The sequence below is a fragment of the Athene noctua genome, chromosome 1, assembly GCF_965140245.1.
Source record: "Athene noctua chromosome 1, bAthNoc1.hap1.1, whole genome shotgun sequence".
In the NCBI taxonomy this organism is placed as follows: domain Eukaryota; kingdom Metazoa; phylum Chordata; class Aves; order Strigiformes; family Strigidae; genus Athene; species Athene noctua.
In genome coordinates, this window is record NC_134037.1 from 245,672,910 (window position 1) to 245,700,547 (window position 27,638).

The 27,638-nt window shown below is 44.5% G+C and overlaps 1 protein-coding gene across 1 annotated transcript; it reads left to right on the forward strand.

Moving 5' to 3' along the window:
* Positions 1-1,170: 1,170 nt before the first annotated feature.
* Positions 1,171-13,021, forward strand: LOC141964863 (gap junction beta-6 protein). The gene is made up of 3 exons (XM_074915705.1): positions 1,171-1,360; positions 1,851-1,925; positions 10,958-13,021. The coding sequence occupies exon 3, from the start codon at positions 10,980-10,982 to the stop codon at positions 11,769-11,771; it is 792 nt and encodes a 263-aa protein (XP_074771806.1). The 5' UTR covers positions 1,171-1,360; positions 1,851-1,925; positions 10,958-10,979; the 3' UTR covers positions 11,772-13,021.
* The last annotated feature ends 14,617 nt before the right edge of the window (positions 13,022-27,638 follow it).

The following is a 27,638-nucleotide window of genomic DNA, read 5'->3' on the forward strand; positions in this document are numbered from 1 at the left end:
CCTGGTTTGACTAGGAGGTTGGACTAGAGGCCTCGTGAGATCCCTTCCAACATGAATTCTCCTATGTTCCTAACCTGCAGGTTCCATGGATCTAAGCGCAAGGATAGGAAGGGGTGGTGAAGGAAAGATGAGCTCCACAGAGTCAGAGGCTAATGTTTAAACCAAGCAGATGGCAATTTCTTATCTTTCAAGTATAAGATCGAGTTTCTTGTGCTAGAAGTTTCTACCTCTTCTTCCTGAGCATGAGATCAGTTAAGTCACTGACTTTTGCAAAAGATTTTCCCTGGAATTATTTTTATTCCAGGAAGTGGAGTTAAAGGGCAGAAGAATTTAGCTGGAAATCATTCAAGCTTATACTGGTACTCTAAACAAGCGCAAACACATGCACTTTTAATACAAAGCCTGAGCAAATGTACTCTTGTTGCAGTTGTGCTGTACATTTTCTTTGGAAATTTAGTTAAGAGGATTAGAAACCATTTGTTTATTTTGATGTGCATATGTGCAAGACGGAGAATGCAGTTTTGAGCGGGGATTTTTCAACCCAAAGTAAATTGTTTCCTCAGCAACTGTATTCCTTGGAGACAAAAAACCTTCCAAAATAGGTCTTCGCACTGACAAATATCTGCAGCCCCGTGAAAGCCGGCGAGTTTGCAGGGGACGGCTGTAGCATTTCAATCACACTTGAAAACAAACCTCAAAAAGCCAGACACTAGTGTCTCTTCCTTCGGTGTTTGGCCACTAATTCCTTAAGGATTTGCAGGAGAAAAGGCCTGGGGTTTTGCTGTCCCAAGGCCCTTTTGAATACCTGGGTTTGACAAGATGGAAATAGGACCCTGTTACCTTAAACAGATACGCATTTCCTCTGTAGAAACACACATTCTGTTACCCCGGTCTGCCTTCCCATCACGCTCTCCCCGTGCAACCTCAGAGCAGCCCCCGGGCGGCGGGAAGCGGCCGGGGATGGGCGCCCCTCGCCGCCCCCCACCCCCGCGGCAGGGACACAAGCCCTCCTGCCCGCTCTTCCAGGCTTATTTCAGCCGTCCCGCCCTTTACTTTGGTGTTTTTCCCTCACGCTCGAAGCCCTGATGTCCGTGCGGGGCCGGGGATGGGCGCCCGGCCCCGCCCCGGGCTCCCCACCGCCTCCGCGGGCGGCCTGAGAGCGGGGCGCGGGCGGAGGCGGGCGCGGGGCGGGTTAAAAGCGGCGGCAGGTGAACGGGGAGGGACCTCAAAGCTCCGGGGCGGCGAGCCTGGGACCGGCCGCTCCTCCGGCACTGCCGGCCCGCACCGAGCCCCGCTGCCCACCCGCGGTGTTCCTGGCGGGGCTGACCTCCCCCTACGGTCGAAGGCACTGCTGAGGCAGGTGAGGGGCGCGGCGGGACCGGACCGGGCTGGGCCGGCGGCGGGGAGGCCGTTGCCGGGGCCCCGGCGGCAGCGGGGTCGGGCGTGCTGCGGGGCTGGCCGGTGCGGCGAGGTTGGCCTGGCCTGGCCTGGCCGGTTCCGCCGTCCCCCCGCGCTGCTGCCGCCACACTTGTTGCGCCCCAGCGCGGGGCCGGGGCCCTCCACAGCGGAGCCGGGGGCTCTGGTGGCGCTGCCCGCCGCGGGGCGGGAGCGGGGCCGCCCGCGGAGACGGGCCGGGGCCGGCCGCGGGGCACCGTGTGCGCCGCGCCCCCGGGCCTGACAGGCTTCGCCCCTGCTCGGCCGGGGAGCTCTCGGTTTCGCTTCCCGAGCTTAAGCATGAGACGGGGTGCTTGAACCCCGCGCCCGGCGTTGATTGGGAATACTCTTGTCGCTGTTGATTATCCATTTAACTCCTAACAATCTCTCTTTTTTAATTCATATTCTCCCAACAGCTCTCTCTAAGCACGCTATGTGAAGTACCCGACCAGCTAAAACACCAAGCGAAATAAAGGCTTCCGCAATTACAGGTAATTTGCGACACACCTACAGATGTTAAGAGAGCCTCATGAAGGTAAACAGCTTGCATCAGTAAAACTGACAGGTCCTGTGAGTGTCTGATCGCACACTGGAAACATTCCTCAGAATTACAGGGGGAATAGGAAATTAGAGGTATGACTCAGAAATAAATGTATTTCTGAGTATCAGGGCTGGATAAGATCGCACAAGGAATGAGTACTCAAGCCCTTAAATAAAATGCGAAGGGCATGTTGGAGTGAGGGCAGGAGTGCTTGCTTAGCTGCTGGCAGTAGCTGGTAGCTGACCATGTTCCTGTGGTGTGCTGGAAATGGCTGTTTTTCCTGTCTTGGGGCTTTCCTAGACTGGGTGTTACATTTCCCATCTCTTGTGTTGAAGAATCTCTCTTCTTCTTTCTGTCCCCAACAGAATTAATGTTTTTGTTTTGTGCTCCATTAGTTATCACTACGTAGCCTGGAAATACTTTAAGAGAACAGGCAACGGGTTGAAATAAGGAAGTGGCCTTTTGTCTTAAGAATCTTCTTTTACGCCCAGGTTTTGTGACTCTGGTCATTAAGGAGTTTTTACTGGCTGTGGCCTGTGTGAAATGATATGAGAATGTGGGCCCAGATTCTGTTTAGGATTACCACAATGTATGTGTGTGCATGGAGCTGAGAGCAGAATAAAATGTATTTTAATCCTTGCTTTTGTTAAAGAAGTTGTATGTGGTTTCTGGTATCTCTTGCTCTCCACTGTTCAGCATGGAAAACCCTGCTTGCCAGGAACTTGCCTTGAATAGCCCCAGAGGACAGGCAGCAGGCAGAAGGATGTGTGTGTGGTTGTGTTAGGCTCAGCTCAGAGGACAAGGCAATGGTGGGCTAAGCCTCAGCCTGGAAGAAGGAAGCACCTCCATGTGTCAACTAGGCATTGCAGTGTAATTTTCCAGGTGGGGTTTCCAACACATTTGCAGAGCCATGAGGTTGTACCTATACCACCTGTATCAGGGTTTCTGGGAGACTTCAGTCCCCAGAATTGTCAGCCTCATAATTGGTAGGGCTACATATCACAGAGCTAAAAATGGAACAATAAAAAGCCATGAATTAAAATATTTCTCTGGATTAATTAATTCTGTCCTGACAGAGGCTAGTCCTCTCAGCTTTTGGAAGCTTTTGGGCCTCTGACTGTGGTGCTGTTTTGCATCCCTTAAAGCATAACCCAAGTAGACTACTTGGGCAACCTCATTTAATTTGTGGAGAAAGTAATTCTACAGTGAAAAGGGTATAGCAGACTATGTCTAGCTGGAGAAATAGCAGCACTCTGAGATTATACATACAAGTTTTTAACAGTCATTGGATAAGCTCAGTTGGTACCTGTGACTAAAGAGGATGCTTTACCAGTTGATTCTTTCTGTTATTCATGTGAACAGTTCCAATGAAATCAGTGATCCCAGAAACTGTGCCAGACAGGAGCATGGGTGGAATCTTTGTTTTTTCTTTTGATGTTTTCCCTTGTTCTGTTCCTCACTGCTTTTATTTGTTATTTTATGATGATTGATGAGTTATCTGAAAGGAGGAGAACTGTGACTCTTGCCTGGCTGAACACCAGTTTGTGTAAGGAAAAACTTGAAGTGATGATGTATGAGGAGAGATAACATGCTGTCAAAACAGAAGGAATGTGGAAAAAGAGAAACACATCTCCTGTTAGTTGATAGAATTAATTTTCGACTTTATTTCTTATCTCACACAAATGTTTCTTCCTGTAATAGATCTCTTTTAAAGGGAAAAAGTTGCTTTTGTCTTTACTTTTGATGGAAGAAATTATAACAAAATACGCACTCAAGGAAAAGCCGCACTGCAGTATAAAATCTTAGTGTTTATAAACTTAATTAGCATTTCCAATAATGTGCAAGTTCTGTCTGTGTGTGAAGAACAGTGACTTGCCCATTTTGTAGGAAATGTTACATTGAAATGGGAGTGGGCAGATTGGCAGAGGGGATGTAGACATTTGCCTAAGTCTGGGGAGAAGGAAATGGGAATTAAATAACAGGTTAAAATAAACAAACATTAAAATGTCGTAATTAAAAAGTTGCTAGTTTCATAACTGGGAGCAGAGCACAGTGTATATAAAACTTTCTTAAAAAATATGATCAATAGGACACTTGCATCAGTGAAGACATAGTCCTCAGGAATTTGACTTCCTTTCAAAGAGAAATTTAAAGCCCATTTTGAGGGAGAGGTTTGTGGGGAGGAAAATGGCTGATGGACCAAATTCTAATAGGACTTGTGCTGTCTTGTTATGCCTTCAAGTGTTACTGGCACTTCTGATTTCCTGTTGTCCACAAGTGGAGTGAATTTTGTGCAGAGGTGTTCTGAAGGATGGTTATCCTCCATTTACAGTTGTAGACTAGTAAAATAGCTATGGGTATTTCCAAACATGCTTGGAAAATTATTTAAAACTCATGTAGGGGCATGAATATGGGACAGTCATAAGGGGATCACTGTGGATAGAATTGAACTCTTAATGCTGTTGATACTTAACTAGCATACTTGTTTAACATCTGACTGCATACATATTGAGTCTTAATCTGTTGTGTTAAAGGCCATATCTGGGTTTCACACTAGGTTTAATTAGAGCGAAAAATGCCTCCTGGTTTCATAAACTTGAGTAGAAGAAAAGTACAATGCTTGCACTGTTCAGACCTGCAACTGTCAGAGGTTTCCTGTTGCTGATTAGTCTTTGCCTGTTCTTGTGTCAAATCAGATACACTGTAATCTCTCTGTCATGGCTCTTCTGTTCTCCAGTTTCCACTCTGATCTGGAGATAGGTGTTCAGAACAAAGTTTAAGAGCTACTAGGGAGAACTGCACAGGCTTTTGTGATTGTTAGACTGCTCTTTTGATCTTTACTCAACTTTTTAGGAAAGAAGTGGAGTTGTTCATATTTCATAGAGTTCCAGCTGCATGCTCCTTGAAGTTTTTAATGTACCGCTGTAAAATTAAAATAGCTGGAAGCTGCCTATAATAGTGAAATTAAAGCATTTTAATTGCCAAAGTCTGAGTTCAAAGCTGCATCTTGTTACAGTTTGAACTCTGCGTTAAAGCTACAGCAGTGTTAGGGAGCTGTATTCTTTTTCAGGTGGCAGGAACATCCTGAATGATGAATTCAAGCTCTGTACTTCCAGCTTTGTACTGGCACTTACCTGTCTTGGTCTGCTGATAACAAAGTATGAGTCTGTGAAGCCTGTAATTGTAGAGGAGCATTTCAGAATAGTGCTGCGAGATGGTGAGATTTTGTTATCCCCAGTTTAATGTCTGGGAAACTGAGGCACAGGGCAGGCTGACATTTAGGTAGGAAGTCTGAGAAAGTTAGCAAGTAATTGCTGTAGCCTGTATACCAGCCTTTCTTGGTGAAATAAAAGGATGCTGGTTTTTGAAGATGTTAATCTGTATCTATCAGAAGCTTCCTTGGTTCAGTCCTGGCAATGCTGCTGTTCTTGTGGTATGATATCAGAACTAACTCAGCAATAAGAATAACAAAATCTATACATTAGTAATTAAGTGCTTGCTGTTTTGCCTAGCAATAAACTAGACCCCATGTTGGCAGGGTGAAGGTATGCTGATACAAACCTGCTGAAATCCAGATTTGTGTGTTCAAGTGTGGGTATAAAGCAACACATACCGCTTTAAGACACCTTGATGCTGGTATCAGCCCCTATAGATCTAGTGCTCCCAGTCCTAACTAAAGCTTACAACTTTCCCTTCCGGTCTTGATCTATCAGTAGGGCCTTTGAATACACACCAGACCTCAACGTACAGCAATACTTCTTGTCTGAATCTGGGTCATAAAATAATTTTGGTCATGATCTTGGGTCTGCTGCAGTTTAGAAGTTTTGAAGTTTTTCTGTGGCAAAAATTCTGCATTAGAACTGCTGCTCTTGGGTGTCTGAGTTACCTTTGTCCCCAGTTTAGGGGGTGGGGAGGGATGATCAGGACCAGTGCTTTTTTTGCTTAAAGATTATCTTGGTTATCGAATTCCCACATGGGATAAAGTGACTTTTGTCTTGGCGGACTGCTGATCTTGTATCAGTATTTGGAGGCACAACTGAAAGTGGTGGGGTGTCACACCAAACTGGTTACTCTTGGTACACCCTACGCTAAAAGTCTCATAGGAGTGGAGACATTATGAATACCCTCTACGTTTCTGTGTAATTCTAGTAAAGTAAATTGGTATCTAATTTGTAGCTGTGGGGAGAAGGGTATAATTACTCTGAATTTATGTGTAAATTAGCATACTGTGTAACTCTTCCTGAATGGGACTCCTAGATGTTCCTAGCATAAGCAAATATCATAATATTTGCTAATGACTACTTGTTTGCTTGATAATATCCTATAGCAGCAAGCACCATCGTGTGTATGTGAAAGGAATTCATCTTATGTTGTTTTTACCTTTACTGTATTCTAGTTGTGGTTTGCTGAAGTTGTGGATTTAACCATTGACTAATGATTTCCCAGTCTTTGTAACAGTGTGAAAAAAGTCTGTTAACGACACAGGAGCTCAATGCTAATTGTCCTCACTGTTGTGAATTGGAGGGATTTTCACTGGGTGTATGCACCACGGTCTGCCTTGGTTTTAATGTAGGCTTATAGGAGCTAACTTTAAAGTAGAAGGCATTTGAGCCATGGCAGCACAGAGCTCAAAATACTGCCCAGAAGGTGGAGATCTACAGAAATAGTTAAGCTGTAGTTCTCTTGCTGCTCTCTAACCTGCTAGTGACAAACAAAACAACAAAAAAACCTCTAACAAAAACCAAACCCAAAACAGAACATCTGCTTATGTGTCTGTGTTGTGTGATCATATAGAACAGTTTCCCTCATAATTAACTTTTCAGTGGCGCATGGTGATCTTCTATAATTGTTTTTTAACTCCTACTTTAACAGCCATATACTGTTGTGATCCTCTAATTGTTGAAATGGAACAGAAGGTTCAGTTTGTAGCAGAACAAAGATCTGTGCTGCGGTTTAGGCTTATTTTCATGCCCAGTTGCAATTTTTTTTAAGGAAAATGTAACAACAATAATACACTCCCATGTTAGAATGGGTTCTAAATGCTCAGTTATTCAACCTCACTGACTTCAGCTATTTTCTGTTCCTCCCAGCTTCTTCATTTATAGCCAGTCCCTATCCTCATTCCTACTTTACTTTAAAAAAAAAATTTTAAAAAAATTCACCAGAGCTTTAATGTCTAACTTGTGCTGTGCTTCTGAGACCAGCAAAGCAAGGTAAGTCCTTAACTGTCAACATAGTGTTATTTCTGTAGGTATTCAGCCGCATTTTGTCCACATACAAGTAGTATCTAGACTGGCTCTGAAAAGAAGAGTTACTATCCATTAAAAGGAAGTAGCTTTCCTGCTTTCTTCTTTGGTCAGCAAGACAGTTAATATTTTACTTGCTAGTTAAAAGGTCTTAAAAGCAAGTATCTGGAGGAAAGATAACCTACAATCATGAGTCTACATCTTAGCTTTTTAGTAAGTTAAGAGTAAATGAGCCATCACATCAGTATTAGCCCAAACTTGATGTTTATCTGGAGTGATCTGCACTGATGTTTTAATAGTGTGAAGGGCCATGCTCTGTTAACTTGATTCTGCGTGGGTCACTGTGTATTTAAAGCCAGCTAGTAGGAAACTAACATCCAAGTATTTGGATGGAATTCAGGCTGCCTGAGTATGGCCCTACAATCTTAACTGTGCCATCCTTCAGGGAGAAGATAAGACTTTACTGGTATCTGATCAGTGCCTGTATCACTCTGGAGCGTCCCAGAAATCATATGACTTTCCACCAGCATAAAAACAAGCCCGAGAGGCAATGAGGGTACAGCAAGGGGCAAAGTTTGACTAGCTTGGCAAGCAGCAGAAAGAATAGAGGATGATGGCAGGAGGAGCTGAAGAGATGGAGGATTTGGAAAGGTAGGGGGGAGGGTTTGGGCAGATAAGAAAGACAAAGGCTTTTTTGGAAAGGAGAGAAAATGTCTCTAGGAGACTTGGGGTGAAAGGCTGCCTCTCCAAAGTGTGGCTTTTTCTGCACTGGTCCAGGTACAGCTTTTGCTGGAGTTGAGGCACCATGTTTTGGCTTAGCAAACACAATATACTCAAAGGAGATGGAGCAAGTCAGATGAAGAGTACAGTTTCAAGATGTATCGTCCTCAGCAATAAAGCTTTGACAGCCCCTCTTCCCCACTGACTGCTCGTTCTTACCCATGCTTTGCAATTTGCAGCCTGTTTTTTAAATGAAGTTGTGCTTTTCAGATGCTCCATGGGTCTGTGCTGTAAAGCAGGTTGGGAAATGGGTTGAGATTAAAAAAAAAAAAAAACAAAACCATACCAGTAGTGGGAATAACTTTTGAACAAGCTACCTGGTTTATAATGTATCCTCACAAAGTTGCAGGAGATAAACTGCAGTGTGACCTCAGGAGCAAACAGTGATGGGGAATCATGTTGAGCTAACTTTGCTGCTGAAGGCAAGGTACCTTTTAACTACACCCTGAGACACTTGTATTTTGAATCCCCTTTTGCACAGTGAGACAGGAAGCAGTGACTCCATATGGAAACAAATCCTTGTGAAGCTGTGATAACAGAAAGGCATTGGTATTGGTGTACAGTGAGGGGTGAAGTGTAAAAAATGGGACTTATGAGGAAGGGATATATACAGGTTCCACTTCTCAGCCTTTCACACTGTAAGGAAATGGCTGACAGGCAGGGAGAAGGAACAGTGACTGAGAGAAGAAATGCAAGAAGTCTGGAATTAAAGGATGGGTGAATGGTTTGTGTAATGTCACAGTTTACATGGTGCCAGTCTTATACAGAATTTATATTCAGGTGTGCATAAGTAATTCTAGTCATAATACTTAGTAGTTATATCATTTTATAAGTACTGTAATTGCAATGTGTGTGTTAAGAGTAACAGAGAACACTAATAAAAACACTAATAAAGTTGTAACTGTTCCTCTGCTTAACATACAATGATCTCCAAAACAAATCCTGAAAGAAAGGCTGGTCTGATTGATGAACAACCAAATGGTAAAAAAAGGGGTCGAAACAAATATAAGTTTTCTTCTTGGAAAAATAACCTAGCAGGATAAGAAGGTAACTCTGCCTCCAGGACTGTTTTCAGACCGATACAGGGGTAGCAGCCCACATAGATTCTGCATCCTGAAGGAGGCTCAGGAAAGGGTTTTTCCAATCTGAAGAAAATCTTGGGTCCCCTCTGTTTTTCATCTCCTGAAGTATAACCCCACAGAGTCAACCAGCATGACCTGAGAGAAATGTAGTTTATGGGACTGGTGAAGGGAGATTACACTTACATTCCAATAACTCAAGAGAAAAAAAACAAACATTGCATTCATACGACAATTAAATGTCCTCCTTTTCCCTGAGCAGTTGTGTACTTTGACTGATGCTCTGTATTATTGTGTGTTACTGATTATATGTAATTCTGCTGTAGAGCAGAAAGGTTTTTGACATTACTCAGAATGGGATTGTCATGTGGAAGATAACTGCAAAGAAATGTCTTCATTTTCTTCCTTATGCAGCGTGACCCAGCTGAGGGTTAGGAAAATGTTAAAAATTCTGTCACGTGATGGATATGGTGGCCTTTGCACCAGTGGCTGCTCTTCTCTAGAAACCTTGATAATGTGATTTGGCTTATTGGTGCCCTGTACTGTAAATGGCAAAGAAAAATGTTTTCTGAGATGCAAAGAAATTAATGAAGTTGAGAAATAAAAAAACTTCATGAGGAATTTCAGAGCAAATAGTTTTGTGAGCACTTTTAGAGGGTCCTGGGTGATGGGCACAAGAAATGCTGAATTCAGAATAGCTTGCAAACTTTCTGTAAATCCATCTGAAGTGGAGGGGTGAGGGGAGGTGGGCCAACATGCCTCTGAATGCTCTATGTAAAAGGCTGTTGTTTGTGGAAGCTGAACAAACCCAGACAACCGTGGTGTTCCTGAGGAGGTATGTGGGAGACAAAAGTGAAATCCTTTAAGTCATTACAGTCATAGTACTTTGAAACTCACCTACTGGAAACTATGTGCTTCTGTTGAAAAGTCTGAGCTACTGCTGGCCTGTCTGAACTCTTCAAATGTTGACTTTAGCACTCTCCCGGCCTCTGAAATGTCTCTCCTATTCTGAGTAATGCAGTCTGTGTTCTTGGGCGGGGGGGGGGGGAATATCATCTGACAGGCATTAGCAGTGAAGGAGTTTTTATCTAGTTACCCTAGGCTCTCTTTGTAGTTGAGAGAAATGCAGTTTGGGGATGAATCTTTAAGCACTGATTTTAAACATCAAACTCAAGATTAAATGGATAATGACTAAGACTTCACCTTCATCGCCTCGTATTATTGTGGAATTTTCTTGAACTGTAGCAAGACAGAGCCCTGCAGTCACATTTTATAAATTTGTGAATGCAGGTTATCCAGACCTGCTCATGGAAGGTGCAGAGCATTAACAGCAGTTCCTCGAGGTCTGTCTTTATTCCTGGATTGTACTTATGAAAACCTCGTTTATGCTCTAAAGCTAAGGATGGGCCAACTTGGATTAATTTATATAGGAGTTCTAGCTGTCTAACACTTTTTTTAATATATCACCTACCTTACTTTTGGCTGATGTGATTATCTATTATCTATTTTTTTGTTACTGTTATCAAACCACTAGAAATTGTAGCTTTTAATTCACGGCTTTTTTCATTAATTTCTCCTGTCCACTTTTCCTACTACTTAATGTGGTTAATAGTTGTTTTCAGTTGGCAAATACACCTAGAAGTTGAATGAATATGATACCATGTGTGTAATCAAGTAATGAAATACTACCTGCTGATATGTGATTAGATTATTACTTATGACTGCTTATAGGTAAGACCACTGCATCAACAAAATGTTACCACAGCCAATGAATGTGCTGCAATTACATGGTATTGCCTTTATTTTATACCACATGATTGATGGTATTTGTTTCCCATCTTGATTAATCTTAGTTTTGTTTATGTGTCTTGTTTTAGGTCAGACGATTAAAACAAGACAATGGATTGGGGAGCTCTGCATACCATTTTAGGAGGTGTGAATAAACACTCCACCAGCATTGGGAAGATATGGCTCACAGTCCTGTTCATCTTCCGTATCATGATCCTGGTTGTGGCCGCAGAGAGAGTCTGGGGAGACGAACAAGATGACTTTATCTGCAACACTCTGCAACCTGGTTGCAAGAATGTTTGCTATGATCACTTTTTCCCCATCTCTCACATCAGACTCTGGGCCCTGCAACTGATTTTTGTTTCCACGCCTGCGTTGCTGGTGGCCATGCATGTAGCTTACAGGAGGCATGAGAAGAAAAGGCAGTTCAGAAAGGGAGACCAGAAATGTGAATACAAGGACATTGAAGAAATCAGAAAACAGAGGTTTCGTATTGAGGGTTCCTTGTGGTGGACATACACTAGCAGCATCTTCTTCAGACTGGTCTTTGAAGCTGTCTTCATGTATGCATTTTATTTCATGTACGATGGGTTCCGAATGCCTCGTTTAATGAAGTGTAATGCTTGGCCCTGCCCCAACACAGTAGACTGCTTTGTTTCTCGACCTACTGAAAAGACAGTGTTTACTATTTTCATGATTGCTGTGTCTAGTATTTGTATTCTTTTAAATGTGGCTGAATTATGTTACTTACTGACAAAATTTTTCCTCAGAAGGTCTAGAAAAGCTGGAAGTCCAAAACATCACCCTAACCATGAGAATAAGGAAGAAACCAAACAAAATGAAATGAATGAGTTAATATCTGATAGCTGTCAGAACACAGTTATAGGCTTTTCGAGTAGCTAAAATGGTGTCAATGCTGGTGTTCACTCTTTTTGGGGTGAATGTCCTTTGTTTAAAGGCTGCAAATGAAATCTGTTATATGAGACAAGTTGAGTGAGACTTTGATACGTAGTGTCAGGTGTCAATTATGCACGTCTTGGAAAAAAAAGTCAGGGCAGCCTAAATGTGAAAATTGTGTGAGGATTAAATAGGAAAGTGTATCTTCCTGTGAGTAACCTTACAAGTTAACTATGACAAGTGGGAAACCCACTAATTACCTTCATGCTACACAGCTTCTGAAAACTACATGCAACAGCAATAAGAACAAAAATCTTTTTCAAGCTAGATACTCTAGTATTACAATATGTTTTGTAATAGTGATAGTTTTTACTTGTGAACTGACAATTAAAATATTTTTCTAAAATCTAAGATTCCATGTTAATTAAGGTATTAATAGCACACAACTCACTGTATCTTGTTTCTTAACCAGGCATATGCAGGTGAACCCTGTAATACCATATTCATAGGGAGGAGGCAGCTATAGGCTACTTCTTTACAGCTTTTGCAAGTGCTGCTTGAGTCTGGACAGGTAGCTTGAGTCTGTTGCATACACAGTGCTGGCTGTAGGGGAAGTTGTGTGAAAGCCCACCACATGGCAGTGTGGATAATTGAGGTAGCTAGGTCCTGAGTACAAACTTGTGCTTAAAACCAGCATGACAGTATAGATACAGCCTAATTAGACTTGCTTTAAACATCTAGCAGACCTGGTAATCTTACCAATCTTTTAATTGCATATTATCAGTTTTATAGCAACAGACCTAACTATGTAAATGTTTATTATTTCTCTAATGTATTAGCTGTATTTGTTTATTCTATGGTTTTGATTTGTTTGCTTTTTTGTGGTAGACTGTTATGAAACTAGGGGCTCTTTGGTTTGAAGGACATGGAAAAGTATCACTGGAAATGGAACAAGTCTTCCGAATAAAAGGCAAACAGTTTAACCTTTCTTAATGAAGTAAGAGTCTATATGTGAATGCTGGTGAGATCTTAAGCAGGGTAAGTGCTTATGAAAATCTGTTCTCAAGGAGAGATTCTACATCTGAAGTGCACATAGTCCATACACACCCCCTCGCTTCCAGCCAGAGCACTGATGCCCTCATTTTCTTGCCCCTGCTCTGAGGGAGGTACACACCTAATCTGAGCACACAGGAGTGTGCTTGTGGGTGGGCATGCTCCTGAAACCATGGGCTCCTGAAGGTCAAAGAGGTGGGTGTAGTGTAAGAGCCTAGCTATAGTGTCTTGTATCTGCTTCCTGTCTTGGATCACTTCTCACCATGATAAAAATCTTATGGACACACTGACCTCAGTAGAGTTGCTCTTTTTTTTTTTTTTTTTTTTTGACACCAGTGCCAATGGATTAGCCTCACTGTTTTTGTATCACGGAGCTACTCTTTCAAGGGGTGTAAAGGTATTCCTAGGAGCAGAGGTTACACTCAGTGCAGTTTTCCTCCTGATGTTGTATCAGACTATCACACGGGTCCCAGCACACCTTTGTGTTCATCTGTGCTGTAGGTGGGTTTGGGTTGGTTGAAGTGTTTGTGTGACCAGTAGAGCCCTAACAGGCTGCAGGCACAAGCAACAGGGAAGAGAAAATACCTAGTCAGCTCTGTCCCTGCATGAGGGCTTGAGCTGAGCCCTCTAATTTATCTATTCTCTTCCACTGGCAAACTCCTGATCTTTCCTGCCTTCACAGCACATTTTCTTTTTTAATTGCCATTGTGAAAAGAAATTGCTGCTAGTCTTCTGAACGTGTCTACCAGCAAGGCTGAGGAAAAAATACACAGAAACCTGTATATTAGTGTGCTTGTATTGCGCTCTCTGCAGACTGAAAATACAAGTAGAAGTGAGAAGTGCAACAAAAGTTTGCCTTTGTAGGTATTTCTGGTGCTCATTGTGGCTACCTCTCCAGGTCCTTCATTGAGGAAATGGTTTAAACCATTTAGGGTCAGGAAGGTCTGTACTGAGGCTGTACCTCACTGGATCACCCCCCTCCCCAAGTCTGCTCAGACACGAAGTGAGGGCTCAGGTCCTGTGTTGTGCTGGTCCCAGTGTGTGGAGATAGCTACTTCTGTTCCAGAGCTGTGGCTCACGGAACCACTTGAGCTGTGGACTTTCATCTAGAGTGTTGTGCGAATTGTGTACCGTATAGGGAATATGAATGGAGATCAGTTAATGATTATGCCTGATCATGTCTCACCACTTTTAGTGATCAAACTGAAATAGCCCTAAGCTGAATGTCAGTAAACCTGGAAAACACCTTAAGGCAGATATGTTTTCCTCCAGTGGAGGAGGGGTAGTTTTTCTTGGTCTGTGATAAAGCTCAGGGCTGCTAAACCCCGAACAGGGATAACAGCTCTCTATATGGTATTTTCATTTCCTGCTTACAAGTTTTCAAACAGTGTTTTTTATTCCAGCAGTTGGATTTTTCTAGAAGATCAGTTCCATATCTGTCGTTATTTTAAGCCTGGATAAGTGGGCAAAGCTGAAATGAAGAAATTTGGCGTACGTGGCCCTTTGGGGGCCAGCAAAGCTATATGCGTGGCGTGCTGTAAAAGGGTTTGGGTTGGTTGGACATTTGCTTCGTGGTAGCAGGACCTGGTAAGGTGCAATCAAGCAGCACTGTCCTACTGCTGAGGTGTCCTGGCAGCCAGATGGGTCAGGAACAATTGTGCCAGTCCCTGTCAAACCTCCGCCAAGGATGGCTGTAAATCAAAGAGCTGGAGCTTATCCAAGGCTTCACTAGTGCTAAGTTACTGACTCAGCAAGGAAGACCAGTTGTGACAATGTGTTTGGCTGGGATGTTTCTTGTCGCACTATGTGCATCCCTAATTATGGACACTCTCCTTTATCTGAAACATCCCCCCGACTTTGGTTACTGCCAAGGAAAAGTCCATGACAGTTTCAGTGCCCTCTTTAAACAATTTCTCACATCTTGTTGTGTTAGGCTGAAGTAGTAGATGCGTTCTGAGGAAATGGCAGCTTTTGGTGTCACCTTCCCACCACCTGCTGAATCCAGTGGCCTAAGCAGGCGAGGCAGCTGTGTTTGGTGGGGTGGTAGTTAGCCCTTTCTGCAGGGGAAACCTGAGCTGCTTTTCTTGGTTTCAGACCTCCTCCTGTGTCTTTGCAAGATGACATCTTTGCAAGGTGAGGCTGGCTGGGGCTGCTCTGAACTGCAGAGCACACCTGCTCCCAGCCCTTCTCTGTGCTTGCCCTTGCTCCTGCCCTGTAGCCATCCCCTGGGGAGAGGGTCTCCCCCACAAATCTCTGACCCACTGGTGACCAGCAGTTTGTACTTTATTGGCAGTGCCATCACCCCGTGGTAGTTCAGCCAGTTTCTCTGATGGCAGCTGGTTTAATTGTCCCTGCCCATCCCTGCTGTGTCTCCCCACCCTGTGATTTCCCCTTTGTTATGCCTGGGGCAGAGATTGCTTAAATTGGCTGTGGTGCCAAACGATTAATCAGAGCCTCTGGAAAAGCTCTTTTGCAAATTCCCCACACCCCCTCCTACTCCTCCCCTCTGTCTTGCTTTCCCATCAAACAGGCAGGAGCCCTGACCACATACAGACACAGCAGCAGTGTCTGCCAGACTCTGCTCCTATTACACACAACAGCCCTTGACACCAGCCCCACTGCATGCCCTTCTCCATCCCTCTCTCCTCAGCCCAGCCCTTCTGCAACTTTGGGTTTGTTTTTCCATTGACCTAAGCCCTTCCCAGCAACCCTGCATGCCAAAGCACTAAAAACAAATGAGACCAGTTTCAGGATGGTCTGAACCCACTCTCCTCCTTTTGCATAGCTGGGCTGCCTACCCTACCCCACGTACCAGAGCCTCAAGCTCTGTGCTGCCGGGTTGAAGTGAGTTTGGCCCCCCAGCCCCTCTGCCAAGCAGAGACTCCGCTGGTACATGCCATGCCGGCCCAGCGCCTCACCCACCCTCGCCCTGCGATGGCGTGCTGGAAAGCACAGCCACAGCCCACATGAGGCAGACCTCTGCTCCCAATTGCTTGGTGTGTTTTTCTGTTACCACTGTTACCTCTGTTTCCCTCACTGAACCAAGTCTTTATTACAGTGCTCTTGACACAAATCTGTTTCATAAAATCATAGAATAGTTTGGGTTGGAAGGGACCTTTAAAGGTCATCTAGCCCAACACCCCTGCAATGAGCAGACACATCTTCAACTAGATCGGGTTGCTCAGAGCCCCACCCAGCCTGACCCTGAATGTTTCCAGGGATGGGGCATCTACCACCTCTCTGGGCAAACTGTTCCAGTGTTTCACCACCCTCCTTGTAAAAAATTTCTTCCTTATATCTAGTCTGAATCTACCCTCTTTTAGTTTAAAACAATTACCCCTTGTCCTATTGCAACAGGCCTTGCTAAAAAGTTTGTCCCCATCTTTCTTATAAGCCCCCTTTAGGTACTGAAAGGCCACAATAAGGTCTCCTCGGAGCCTTCTCTTCCCCAGGATGAACACCACCAACTCTCTCAGCCTTTCTTCATAGGAGACATGGTCCAGCCCCCGGGTCATTTTTGTGACCCTCCTCTGGACCTGCTCCAACAGGTCCATGTCTTTCCTGGGCTGAGGACTCCAGATCTGAACACAGTACTCCAGGTGGGGTCTCACCAGAGCAGAGTAGAGGGGCAGAATCACCTCCCTCAACCTTTTGATACACCCCAAGATACGGTCGGCTTTCTGGGCTGTGAGCACACATTGCGGCCTCATGTCCAGCTTTTCATCTGCTAGTACCCCCAAGTCCTTCTCCATAGGGATGCTCTCAATCCCTTCATCCCCCAGCCTGTACTGATACCAGGGGTTGCCCTGATACATGTGCAGGACCTTGCACTTGGCCTTGCTGAACCTCATGAGCTTTGCATGGACCCACTTCTCAAGCTTGTCCAGGTCCCTCTGGATGGCATCCCACTCCTCAGGCATGTCAACCACACGACTCAAGCTTGGTGTTGTTGGCAGACTTGCTGAGGGTGCATTCAATCCACCTGTCTCTGTCATTGATAAAGATATTAAACAGTACTGGTCTCAGTATGGGCCCCTGAGGGACACCACTTGTCACCAGTCTCCACCTGGACATTGAGCTGTTGACCACTACCTTCTAGATGCGAGCATCCATCCATTCCTCATCCACCGAACAGTCCACCCGTCACATCCATCTCTCTCCAATTTAGAGAGAAGGACATTGTGGGGGACCATGTCAAAGGCCTTACAGAAGTCCAGATAGATGACATCTGTAACTCTTCCCTTGTCCACTGATGGGTCACTAGGTTGGTCAGGCAGGACTTGCCCTTGGTGAAGCCATGTTGGCTGTCTTGAATCACCTCCCTGTCCTCCACATGCATAGCTTCTAGAAGAATCTGTTCCATGATCTTCACATGAACAGAGGTAAGGCTGACTGGTTGGTAGTTCCCAGAGTCCTCCTTTCTACCCTTTCAAAAATGGGTGCAATTTCTGTTCTGCATAAAGTAGCACGCTCTGCCTTGCTGGCACTTCCCATTGCCACTGCGGTGACTGTGGCATGGCAAGATGAGGAGGTGCCCAGCAGCCAGCCTGGGAGAACAGTCCCTCATGTGCATATCTGAGTAATGATCACTCGCAGCTCAACTTCTCGCTCATAGACTGTGTTTACTGATTTGCAGCAAAAGGAGTAGCTGGGGACTGATGATTAAGCATGATCATGCTGCTTCTTGTCTTTGTTGCCTGATGCTCACTGAGCTGCTCTTGCCATGGCAGGAAGGCAGAGGGGCAAGCATTTAAGAGTTCTCCATGCACATTTTGAATCATTTGGTGTGTGATTATCACATACAGATTTCTGCTGTGCTCATGGAGAGCATGGCCTCTGAAGCCCAAGGGACTGTTAGCCACTGGCTCTACACCATACTGGCCACTGCTCTCCTCCCAGGTGGGCCTGTGGGCAGAGACCATCTCCACCTCAGCAAACTTCCTTGCACCACTGACTGCAGCAAGAGCACTACCATTGTAACAGCCTTTCCTCTGCCAGAGGCAGCACGTATACCCACCTCCTTGCACAGCCCTGTATTGTCAGGCTTGTGTTTCTCAGGTTAGACATGTAAAGGTGAAGAGCCTCCTTTTCAACTTCCACAGAATCAAAAAATTGGCCAGCTTCACCAAAAAAGATAGGGGTGGGGTGCAAATAACACTTCTGCAATTTCCCACCTACTTGACCCTGCACCCTTGATGCCAGTTGCAGAGTACGACTGCTTCTTCAGCATGCACGCACAGCTTGGGTGGGTTTCTCTGCACAGAAGCATCCAATGCTTCATCTGACACACAGACCAATGGGCAGGTGGGTCCGTGGGAGGAGGAGACAGGGAGAGGTTCTTGCAAAGCCCTGACTCAGCCATCAAGTCCTAGCAAGGGCCCCAGTCAGCACCCTGCTTCATCCCTGCCAAGAGGCATATGGTCAGGAGTGCCGCTCCCTGCATCTTGTCACCACCTGGCTACCACCTGCCTTTGCTGCTGGGTCACCATCTATGCCAGAATTTCTACTTCAGCCTCCCCCCACCCGCTGATGCTGTGAAAATCATGTTGGCACTTTCTGCAAGCTTGCAGATGTTTCAGGGCCGGGTCCAAAGCTCCTCGCTGTCACTCAGCAAATCCCTGTTGATTCCAGCAGGCTTGCAGAAAGGGTGTAACTCCTTAAAAACACTGCAATACCACTCATCCACTTTCTGCACAGCCCTTTTGTAAAATTAGGTCCCATTTCTCACAGCAGCTATTACCTCCTCGCAGCAGATCTGCAAACCAGGTAAATAATTCCCCATTTGGGCCATGCCCGCCCGCTGCAGGCAGCAATGCTGCCCCAGTGCCATGTGGACCAAAGCACTCATGCTGATATGCGATCATGCTCTCACAAACATTTTAGCTGTTTCCAGTGATCTGCTGCTGGCCACAGAAAAGGTTTATCAATTAGAGAAGGAAGGGGAGATCTCCCTAAAACAGTTTGGCTCCTTACAATCTGAGGGCCTTTTTTCTCCACTGGCTTGGATGTTGGGTAGCCATTGATTTGTGTACAAGCCCACAAATCAGAAGAGCTTAGGATGGCAAGATAGTAAGGAGGAAGGTTTTGCACCCTGCCAGCTCCTGACCTGCCAGGACTCCCAAACCATGGGAATTAGGCTATTTTACTTCCTTCAGACCCAGGGTCAGAGCTGTTCATGCTCTTAACTCTCTGGAGTGGCATGGTACAGCCTTTCTGTATTGTCAAAACCATAGCAGAATCCTGGCTAATCTAATTTCTCCTGGTATTTTACACCACCACACCCTTGTTAACTTTTACATGATGCACTTCTCAGGTGAGGACCCCATCTCCGTCATGTCTTGGGGACATCTGGGAAATTTAGGCAATTATTAAATAACAATGACAACATGATATAAAGCATGACAATGACCTCGAGAAAGAATCAGACTGTGTCCTTTGATGCTGCTTCTGATACATGAAAAGCCTGGAAAGAAAAGCAACTGGTGAACCCTGTGGCCCAGGTAAATCCCTGGGGCTGAAGTTTACAACAGTGAAACCCAGACCGACTCTTCAAGCTTTTAGCCGGACCTGGGTGACACAGGAGGGAGAATTTAATCCTGTTATTAGGGCTGACGGCCTGGGTTTAATCAAAACATCTCCCAGGCAGGCACACAGTATGTGTTCAGTGGGGAATAATAAAAAATAGTTTAAAAGCATCCAACAGAGCTTCTGACAAAATTGCCACACTCATGGTTACTCAGTTTCCAGTTTCTTATCTAGACAAAATTTAACTAATTTGCCAGTCCCTGCAAAGTTTCCCAGTGCAGATAAGGTTCATACAGTGAGCAGGAGCACTAATGTACTGCACACTCCAGCCGCCCAGATGGGGCTGAACCCGGCTCTGACTCCACAGTTACTCAGACAAAGGGAGGAATAATAATGATAATAGTTTGTATTAACACATAATAAATGCACCAGAATTAGAATTCCCAGCAAGTGCTTTAAACTATGGGTTGAAAATTCAGTTTTATTTTGGCATCCCTGGTACTTATTTATATTTAAAGGGACATTTTCACCAGAAGAGCCTGATAGAAAACAAAATCATCAGATGATAAGAGAGAATTGGTTGAGATCAGAGAATTAGGGCAGTTTGGGGAAAGATCATTTTAGCAGTCACACAATGGTAGGTGGAAAATAAAATGTACTTCAAGGGAAAATTTGAACTCCTCATCCAACTTCCTGGGTTCCAGTTGCCTGAACTGCTTCGGGAGTGAGAGCTGTCATTCAGTCAGCTCTGCCCTGTGCCCAGAGGTGATAAAAACCACAAAATATTTAGATATCTAAATAAGGAAATTAATAATAAAATTTATAACTATGGTACCCAATCATGCTGGCAGGTGGGGGGCAGGTTCAGCTATCCACAGGGGGTCAGAGACACTCTTGAAGACCCATGTGCCTTCTGGACCTGGAAGGTGTACTTCAGTAGATGTGAGGGGTGATGGCCAGAGACACCTTCCTATTTCTTGGTCACTGTAAGGAAAAAAAGGGACATCGATAAAAGTAACTTTTTCACTTGTCACAGACATATGAAACCAATAACCTGAAACCACGCTGACTGTGTGATATTTCACAGGAATTAGGGATGAAAGGGGAATACTGCATAACTCAGGTTTCTCTCCTCACAGCCAAGGGGAATAACCTTGATTCCAAGATTATTTTTGTGTTTATCCACTGCTTATTGCAAAACATAAAGTCATGATGGGCTTCCTCCAAAGGAAGAGCATGACCTGCAAAACTGCCACCCACACTTTGTCCCTCCAGCATTTCCCCAATTCTTTCCCACACCCCGGTGGGGTTGCATGGGGGGAGGTCCATTCTCCACCCCCTGGTCCCTCCAGTGACACCGAGAAGAGGAGCTGTGAGTGAACTTGCAGGTCATAGTGGAAGGGAACTAGTGAATTTAAATGACTGGAGGGCTGGGTGGCAGCTGGGTGGGGGTTTTCTTTATTGCATCTCTGAACGTAGGTGTCTGACATTTATTTAAAACCTATCAAGTACCTAAATAGTCTCTTGGAACTCGGCCCAAAAACCTATCCAACCCCTTTATCACTGTGTAGGAAAACCCTGATTAGCAGTCAAAGGTTTTGGCAGTCAAAGACATTGTACCAGCTACTCATGAACCCAAGTTTGCTCTTTAGACACACCTTAGCTTCTGGAGACTGACCCAAAATACGATACAGCTGCATATACCCGGCCGGAATGATCGTGGAACATCACCTCGTTCGTACATGATTCACCAGCTTAATTAGCTCCTTAGCAAGCTAACTCTCACTCTTTTTTTTTTTTTTTTTTTTTAAATAGTTCTGGTATTATACAGCCTCCTTCACCAAAGAGCTGGAAGGCATTATCCAACTGACCACTGAAAAATTAATCACTGAAGAATAACCACCTATTAAACATGATTAAAAATCAGCAGCAAATGCATTTTTTCCTAATGGATCCGTTGTTAAGAAGAAATGTTACTTTTTTCCACACACATGAACTAAGCAAAAAAATAAATATCAGAATGAGAGGTCATGCAGCCCAATCTGCAAATCTGAAGCAGAATCAAATTCACCTGGGTCATACCTGAGGTGTAGTTGTCTGATGTGGCATGCTTGAAAGATAAAGGCTATGTGGTTTTCCTTGGTCTTTTTCTATATCAGAAAGACTGTTCAGATTAACTAAATTAATTTTATATTTATCTTGATAAATTCCTGGAAAATTCCTGTGGTAGATATGCTTCAATTAGTCTAAAGCTTGTATACATTATTTTATCTTAATTTGGTAAACCGTAAGTGCTGCTAAACCAATCTGAACATTGGATGAACTGTCAGCACTAATCAATCCCAGCAACACTGTCAGCAAAAGCCTGGATATGTGTTATTTTGGGGATCAACTATCACTTCTGGAGGGAATTTCTTAAATTCTCAACTCCTGAAAATAAATGATGCTTAGGCACCTCAGAGCTTTCCCCCTTGGCCCCCAGCATGGCTGCAGGGTGCCCTCAGGACAGGCCACTCCTTCTGCACCACAAACCCATGGTCAGGGAGAAGGAGACACCAATGTCCCTGAAGGATTTTGTCAGCATGCTGCGCACATTCCTGCTTGTGTTTGGGCATGATCTAGCACATCACAAAACACCTCATTTCCTAATGGAGCTCTCTACATAGCTGTCTATCCTCTGGATAGACTGTTTCCCAAAGAGGGAGAGACAGCTCTCTGTCTCCCAACAAGGAGGACACCCAGACCTGTATTTCCTTTAGATTGTGGGGTTCAATCCCACATCTCTCCTTCAATTCCACTTCTCCATCAATTCTACTTCTCTCCTTCCCGAGGCTGGCAGCCAGCTGTGGAGGCAGGAAAAGAAGAAGGGACACTCTTCACTCCTGTGGGACACTGCACAGAAGGACAGAGAGCATGCAAGACACATCCTGATTCATCTGGTGGTTAAGACTGGCAGCTAGGAAAGCGTAACGCTGCTTCTGAATCATATTTGCAGCCTTTTATTCAGTGTTTAATGTAAAATGTGTAAACTGTCCTGGGACCAGAGACTCCAGAGCCTCCTCCCCTTTCCCAACTGAGTCCCCTAGTCCTCAGGGAAAATTCTCCCACAGATTATCTTGTTTTCCTCCTGTGTCCTTTTGTCTTTATGACTTTTGTTCCCCTCTGCCCAGCTGAAGAAATTCTGTGGGAGAGGTGGGTACCAACATCAGCCTGGACTAACCTACAGCCTCGCGGTTATGGCATTGTGTGGGGAGTAGGAGATAGAGGTTTGAGTCCTCTCAGGTCAAGCAAAGAAAAAATCTCCAAATCTTGGGTGAGTTTGGGACAACCTGAGAATGTTACTACATTAGCATTTTAACCAGGGACAGGAACATGTTGCTGAAGTGAATCCTCTGATTACCTCCACTCGTGTTTTGGTTCACACTGAGGAATCAGCCAGGGTCTCTTTTGGACTAAGCAAAACTGGAAAACCTTCTTCTGGAGCACAGCCCCTGTGCTTCAGCTGTCCCAGCAGTCAGTCCATGGGGACTGGCCGAAGCAAACCCTCTAGACATGCGTGTGTTGTGACTGCTGGATCCTCAGCACCAGCCCTTTCCACAGACTGCTCTTGCTGGGCTGCAGTGGTTGCTAATGTCTGTAGCTGTAGCCTGTGTCTGTAAATGTCATATTGCAGTATTCTGTGCTGTAAAATGATGTAATATACTATAACATAGCTAAAAGTTTTTCTATAAATGAGACAGGTATGAAAAAACGAGACGGTCCCTGATGGATTCTGCATTTTACATTAAATCATCAGCAGCAGCTTTTAGAAGAAAGTGAGCTGCTCATCTTTTGATAGGAAAAGCTGTGGGAGTGCCTTCTATGCCAAAGGAGCAGCTTCTGGGCTCCACATCCAAAGGGATGGTCTAACCTCAGGAGAGAGAGGTGAGAGTACACTCTGCATGTTGGCACAGCTCACAAGCCCTCCCTAGCTGTCCTGGGGTGTGGTATAGAAATGTAATGTTTACCAGAAAGTGCTGGATTTCAGAAATCTGGTCAGTAGCTTCTAGGGCTTATTGGAGAGTATTTAGGCAACTTTCTCCATATCTTCCTTTGCTCTGGAATTCCAAAGGGAGTGCAGTTTGTTTTATTCCTGAAGCCAGACTGTGGCCACAACTTTGTCATAGCAGATATCAAATGAGCAAAAGGAAAAATAAAAATTTAGCTGGTTTTAGTGATCTTGATGTGGTTTTCACATCAACAGGAGTGCCATTACACCAGTGAGTAGTGCTGGAAGTGTACTGAGTGCCACAGGAAAAAAAAAAAAGATGCAAATACAATTAAGCAGGCCAGCTTGAGCTGTGCATAGCTAAAAGAGCATGAACAATCTTGGCTTTTATGCCAACATTTTCTATCTCTCAAATTATAGACATGCATGTATATTTTGCTGATTTACAGGCAAAATACCTGTTCCCAGGATGTACAACAGGCTACATGACAACACAACATGTCTTGACACAAGAAAGAATGATCTCACCTGAGATTGCAGGTTGCAGTTTGGAAATGAAGTGTTTCAACAGCAATTGCAATCCCTGGTAGGAACTGGAAACTCTGCATATTGCCTGCAACTTCCTTGTAGCTTCACATAAATGTTGTTGATCAGAATAATTTCCAGTAGATTCTATCTCTTTTGAAATAATAGAAACTACTGCAGTTGATTTATGAGTACCCTTGCCTGATGCTCTACCTGTAACAATAAAATACCTAGCAGTAAAATATCTTGTGTGGTTTAGACCTGATCTATTTTATGTTTTTTTCACAAGGTAGACACATACAGAGTTGCTGCAGGGTTGTTTTAATCCCATTTTTCTGATGTCCAGCTGTTGCTCCCTGTACAGTTCGGGCCATCAGCCAGCCTGTATCGTGCAAGCACCAGCAGGGCCACTGTGTTCCCCACGCCAGTCCTAGGAGGTGAGTCCTGCTGTGAATGTCTCCTGGTCATGCCGGATCTCATTTTAATTTTGAACCCCAGGGCCTGTAGGTCACCAAGACCTGAAATTCACCTCTCTTCCTCCCTCTCCATTTTCTCTGAAAGCTCAGCATATTTGGGGAACATCTTTTTCCACTTTTTCACTTTTGCACAAAAGCAGACATAGCTGTGTGCCAAGACAGCTCAACACCGAGATCCCCTGTGCTTCCTTGACCAGGAAAGACATCCCAGTCCTTCACCGTGCCATACTGGGAAAGGGTTGCACACACAGGTCAGGAGAAGAGAGAAATCAAGGTGTATGCAGCAGAGGGAGTGCAAGTCCAGAACTGCTACTGGGATCAGACAGAGCAGCATGAGACAAAAGTGAATCATAGAATGGTTTGGGATGGAAGGGACCTTAAAGATCATCTAGTTCCCATCTCCTAGTCATGGGTAGCAACACATCCCACTAGATCTGGTTGCTCAAAGCCCCATCCAACCTGGCTAGGGAGAGGGCATCCACAGTCTCTCTGGGCAACCTGTTCCAGTGTCTCACCACCCTCACAGAAAAGAATTTCTTCCTAAATCTGCCCTCTTTCAGTCTGCTAAAAATGTGGGAGTTGCTCTGGGGCTCTCCTGGTGGGCATCCTAGCACAACTGCGATCTATCTCCCCCTTGGGAGCTGTGGACAGCCTGTGTAACACACCAGAGTGTATGTGACCTTGCTGGGGAACAGGGACATGGCAGGGTGCAGGACAGCGCTGTGGGCAAGTGCAGCTGTGGACTGAGCCAAGAGGGGGGTCCGGTGAGGAAGTCCCAGCTAACACAACACTGCATCCACTCAATATGTAGGGTTAGGGCATTTCCCCTTGAAGGTGCCCCAAATCCCTCCAACCTCTCTTTCAAAATGTTACCCTTTTATGTGGTCAGATAACAAAGGAATTTTTTTTTTTCCATAGTCAATTTATTCTGCCACCCACTACTTACTCATAAAAAAGTCTGTTCATACAGGAACCACTTAGCAGCAGTCACATTTTGATGCTGAGAAAGAATCTCAAATAAGAGGGAGCAGAAACCTGTCAGAAATTTATTTCTTGACAAAAGAAATTATCTACCGATCCATTAAAATACTCCAGCAAGTCACCAAGTACCTGCTTAGCTGGAGCCATTAAATTTTAGCAGTAAGTACTGAGAGTACATGGGTAATGCAAACATTGCAAAAGACAGTGGTTATCTTGGATGTCCACCTTTCCTTGCCTGAAGAAAATCCCTTTATGGTGTACTTGAATAAAGTGGAGAGCAGAGGCAGAAACATTCCTGACCCAAGGGGGTTAAATTTTCCTTCTCCTGGGGTGCTGGTTGAGAGGCATATTTCTTGTCTTTGCATGGAGTTCTTGTAATCCTGCATACATCCATTGCTCAGGAACAATCTCAGTGGCATTTCTGAGGAGGTGCTCTGTGGCTCTTTGTCATTTCTTGGCATGATGGCTCGTTTATTCTGTGTCTACAAGATTTCTTCCCACAGGTCTCTGCAATGAGCTCTGCTGGGACTTCTGAGATTAGCAGCATGATGACAAGCAAGGTGGAGAGGTGTTGGTACCTGAAACATTACCTTCCCTGGAGCTACAGTACCCTTTGGAGCCAGAAATCAAGACTCATTCCTTATATTAATTTAGCAGTAATTATTGCTCCCCTTCTGAATGATCTGGTCCACTTGGTTTGGTTCAAGTCCAGCTGATAGAGTCTAAGTGTAGACTCGATAACCTCCTGAGGTCCTTTCCCTGGTTCTGTGCAGCTGAAGTGCACCTGTAGCTGCACAGAAACCCTGGAAAGAGCTTTAAGGGAACATCCTGGCAGTTTGCAGCTTATCTTTTCTTGTAAAATCAGCCAATACAACTGTCTCCTCAAAGAGCTTGGAAGTCACCTTCCACTGTCTGAGTCAGGCCCAGGGAACAGCCTTTCTTCTCTCTGGAAGTATTCTGCACACCAGGGACTTCTCAGTCCTCAACAAAAACAAACACAGAAGTGAGACAAGTTCTCAGTTTTTCCAGCCTGTGGCAGCTTCTGACAAAAAGTCTGGGGATAATGACAGGGCTGAAAAGACAGTGTCCTTCAGGCAAGGAAAAGGGGCTATCAGAAAAGTCAGGACTGGGAAGCACAAATGTAAAGTTCGTAAGAATGTCAGGAAGAGCCTAAAATAGCAGACAGACAATTTAGGCTACCAGGGGAGGAGTTTCAGGGATCTCTTCACCAGCAGCCTTTGTGCTTCAAGGTTATTGCCATGTTCAAAGTGTTTTCCACCTCTTAATGCACAAAGTTGGGGAAGAGCCAGTATCTTTATGCCTTTCCATCCTGTTACAGACAAGGGCCATGAAACTTTAGTGAATATGGAACAACCACTTCACCCTTCCTGTGGCTGTTCATAATAATTTATAGTCATAAAATACAGAGCTTTTTCAAGAACTGATGGTTCAGTCCCTAGCTGTACTCGCCAGTTGTAGAACAAATTTATCAGTGGGAGTCATAAATCATAAGCATTGATCATTATCTAGACTTTAAATATTAAAAGTCCACCTATTTATACTGAACGTTTGTTTATCACCTGTAGAAATGCAGCAAAGGAACACAGGAAAACCAGAAAAATTTAGGCATGAAAAGGGTGACATTTACTGGGCCATGAACATTTTAGTCAACTGCAGAAGAATTATTTTAGTAAAAAGTTTGTATGTTTTTTTTTTTACTTATGTTAGCAAGGTATCTAATATTTCCCCTGTTTTTACTCCTGTCCTTCTTCATCAGGTTTTACATATCAAATACCCTATCTGATACTTGTGCTACTAGCCTGGGGCTTGCGTATGCCACAGAACTCAGAAGAGTCCTTCCAAGCAGCAACACCATGTTGTAGTCCAGCCCCACCTCCCCCAAACCCCAGCAAAGCAGGATCTGCCTTGCTCTGACAAAGGAAGCTGCCCTCAGCTCAACAGCATTTTTGTGTACTTTGCTATTTGTTTTTGTCTGGTTGTTTCAGGTCAGCAGAATCATTCCAGCAAGCTGACTTCACTTCCCACTCTGCTTGTAATATTTCCCTCTTAGGTATGAGGTAGTGTATAGATCACCACTGGTATCTTTTCAAGTTTGTGGAACATCAATGAGACAATGGTGTCTGCATCCTTCCATAAGGATGTTTGGTGTTCAACACAGACATTGATGAACCACAGCTGTCATTCAAAAAGCACTGCTCCCAAAGAGGAGGAGTGGATCTGGGCAGGTACCACTACCTCACCTATTTTGTGTTCTTTGAAGTGTGCATGGCTTACAGTTTCCCAGTGCAACCTCTGTTACTTTAT